The sequence below is a fragment of the Perognathus longimembris genome, chromosome 2 (genome assembly GCF_023159225.1).
Source record: "Perognathus longimembris pacificus isolate PPM17 chromosome 2, ASM2315922v1, whole genome shotgun sequence".
Taxonomy (NCBI): domain Eukaryota; kingdom Metazoa; phylum Chordata; class Mammalia; order Rodentia; family Heteromyidae; genus Perognathus; species Perognathus longimembris.
The window spans coordinates 14,973,141-14,975,353 of NC_063162.1; the positions used below are offsets into that span (position 1 = coordinate 14,973,141).

Below are 2,213 nucleotides of genomic sequence, written 5' to 3' on the forward strand. Positions count from 1 at the left end.
ACGAAGTCCATTATTTTGTACAATCAAAGAAATGAGAAGTGATTATAAATGAGAAGTATCATTTGGGTGTTAGGGAATTTAGATAAAACACAGAATACTCAGTAAAACTTGGATCTGAGGGCTGGGAGTATGGCTCAGTGGTAGGATGCTGGCTTAGCATGCAGTAGATTCAATCTCTAGCACTCACAAAATTAGAACTTCAGGTAATCAACGAATCTCATGTATGTTTGAGGCACAATTATGCTAGATCATTTGTCATCTGAAATTCAAATTTAACTGGCTCTCTATCCTGTATTTTCTATAGCTGGCCACCCTTGCATCCCATTACATTGTCCACAGTTCCAGTCAGGCGCCATCATTAACTTTCTTACCTAGCATGTCTTCCTGACTGTGATATATGCTCCATGAGAGCAGGAACCTTGTCCATCTCCTTCCTTGCTAAACTCCTGGAGCCCAGCAGAGGGCATGGTCCACGTGGGAGCTTACCATAAAGGTGTGATTGCTAGAAGGTCACAAGAACACAGGCATGTTTACAAAACAAGGGAGAGCACGCTGGCTGCGTTATCCATCATGCTCCTTTCCTAATCTTCCTCAAATACTACCTTGTAAAAACCATTTTAAGCATCATTCCAGTTTATGCTGGTCTAAGCAAACCATGTTTACAGTCTGGGGACAAAGACCTTTCTCAGGGCTCAAACTTCTCTTCCAGAATAGGAGCATCAGCATGAGTTAGGAAAGAAATACAAGATGTTTTTCCACAGAACAGTCAACAATCAATTCTCCATATTCCAATTCTGTCAGAATCCTGGGCTCCACACCCCACAAGAAATGGACTTGCCTTATGGGGACAGCATTTCATCATTATGGAGCTGAATGAGGTGAGACCATTAAGCTGAGCATGATGCTTTATTAGTGTGTTTTTCTGAGGTGTGTGACTCTGCATAACACAATGAATAAAAATGACCTAAATTTCACTTCCTGAGACATTTTCAGATTGTCCTTGCTCAGCTGCCCAGCTTGCTTGTTATTGCTCAGCTTGGCAAGGCCTTTGGTAAACAGTATCAGACTTCAAGTCTCCCCTTTTTAAGCATTGGTACCAATGAGGCTTTAATTTCATCTAATTTGAATTTGTGGGGCTTTTAATTTTTTCTTTTTGATATTATCTTTTAAGTAGTTATATAAAGGAGTTGCCATTTAACAAGAGTTTATAAATATAAGATGTTGTGATTTATGTCACTCTTCCCCTCCTCCTCCCCTACCCATTCCTTTCCTCACGCTTCCTAATTTTGTAGGGTATACATTGGATCTGTGACAGCATTCTCCAACTCTTCTCATCATCATTCATCTACCCCATTTCCCCTTGAACCCACTCTACCCCTTTTGAGTATTCACTTCCTAGTATTTTATTTTGCTGAACTTTGGTGGCTGCCATCTCTCCTGCTTGGCATCATGGCTGCCCTCAGACCTCTGGTGAAGCCCAAGATCGTCAAAAAGAGGACCAAGAAGTTCATCTGCCACCAGTCAGACCGGTATGTCAAGATTAAGCAAAACTGGCAGAAACCCAAGGGTATGGAGAACCGGGTGTGGAGGAGATTCAAGGGCCAGATCTTGATGTCCAACATTGATTATGGGAGCATCAAGAAAACAAAGCACATGCTACCCAGTGGCTTCCAGAAATTCCTGGTCCACAACATCAAGGAGCTGGAAGTGCTGCTCATATGCAACAAATCTTACTGTGCCAAGATCACCCACAACGTTTCCTCCAAGAACCAAAAAGCCATCATGGAAAGAGCAGCCCAGCTGGCCATCAGAGTCACCAATCCCAATGCCAGGCTGCGCAGTGAAGAAAACAAATAGATGGCTCACATACACTTTTTATTTGTGCTTAAGTAAACCACAGAAACTTAAAAAAAATTGTCTTCCTAAAGAATTGCACTATTTGTGATCTTGGCTTTTGGGGTGGGGGAGGATGGGGGTTAGAAATTGGTAATAGCTCCAGTTTCTTTTAAAATGACAATCACACAAGTCTTTGAGATTTTTAGTGAAAACTTATGTAGACTTTTAGAACGTGCGAACCAGATCTTCCCTGTTGAACTTGGTAATATTTGCAAAAGCATTAATAAACACCATTTCTAAGTGTAGTTAAAATGGTTCATCATTCCTTCCGATGTGGAGTACCCTATTTGCTATGGGAGATGCACCACACTTAAAGT

At 41.4% G+C, this 2,213-nt stretch overlaps 1 protein-coding gene across 1 annotated transcript; it reads left to right on the forward strand.

Moving 5' to 3' along the window:
- Nucleotides 1–1,425: 1,425 nt before the first annotated feature.
- On the forward strand, nt 1,426–1,900 carry LOC125342693 (60S ribosomal protein L32-like). Its single transcript, XM_048335017.1, has one exon. The coding sequence runs from the start codon at nt 1,450–1,452 to the stop codon at nt 1,855–1,857; it is 408 nt and encodes a 135-aa protein (XP_048190974.1). The 5' UTR covers nt 1,426–1,449; the 3' UTR covers nt 1,858–1,900.
- Nucleotides 1,901–2,213: the final 313 nt, after the last annotated feature.

Excerpts from the sequence above, each read along its gene's own strand:
- LOC125342693 (XM_048335017.1), top strand. The coding sequence starts at position 1,450 with ATGGCTGCCCTCAGACCTCTGGTGAAGCCCAAGATCGTCAAAAAGAGG.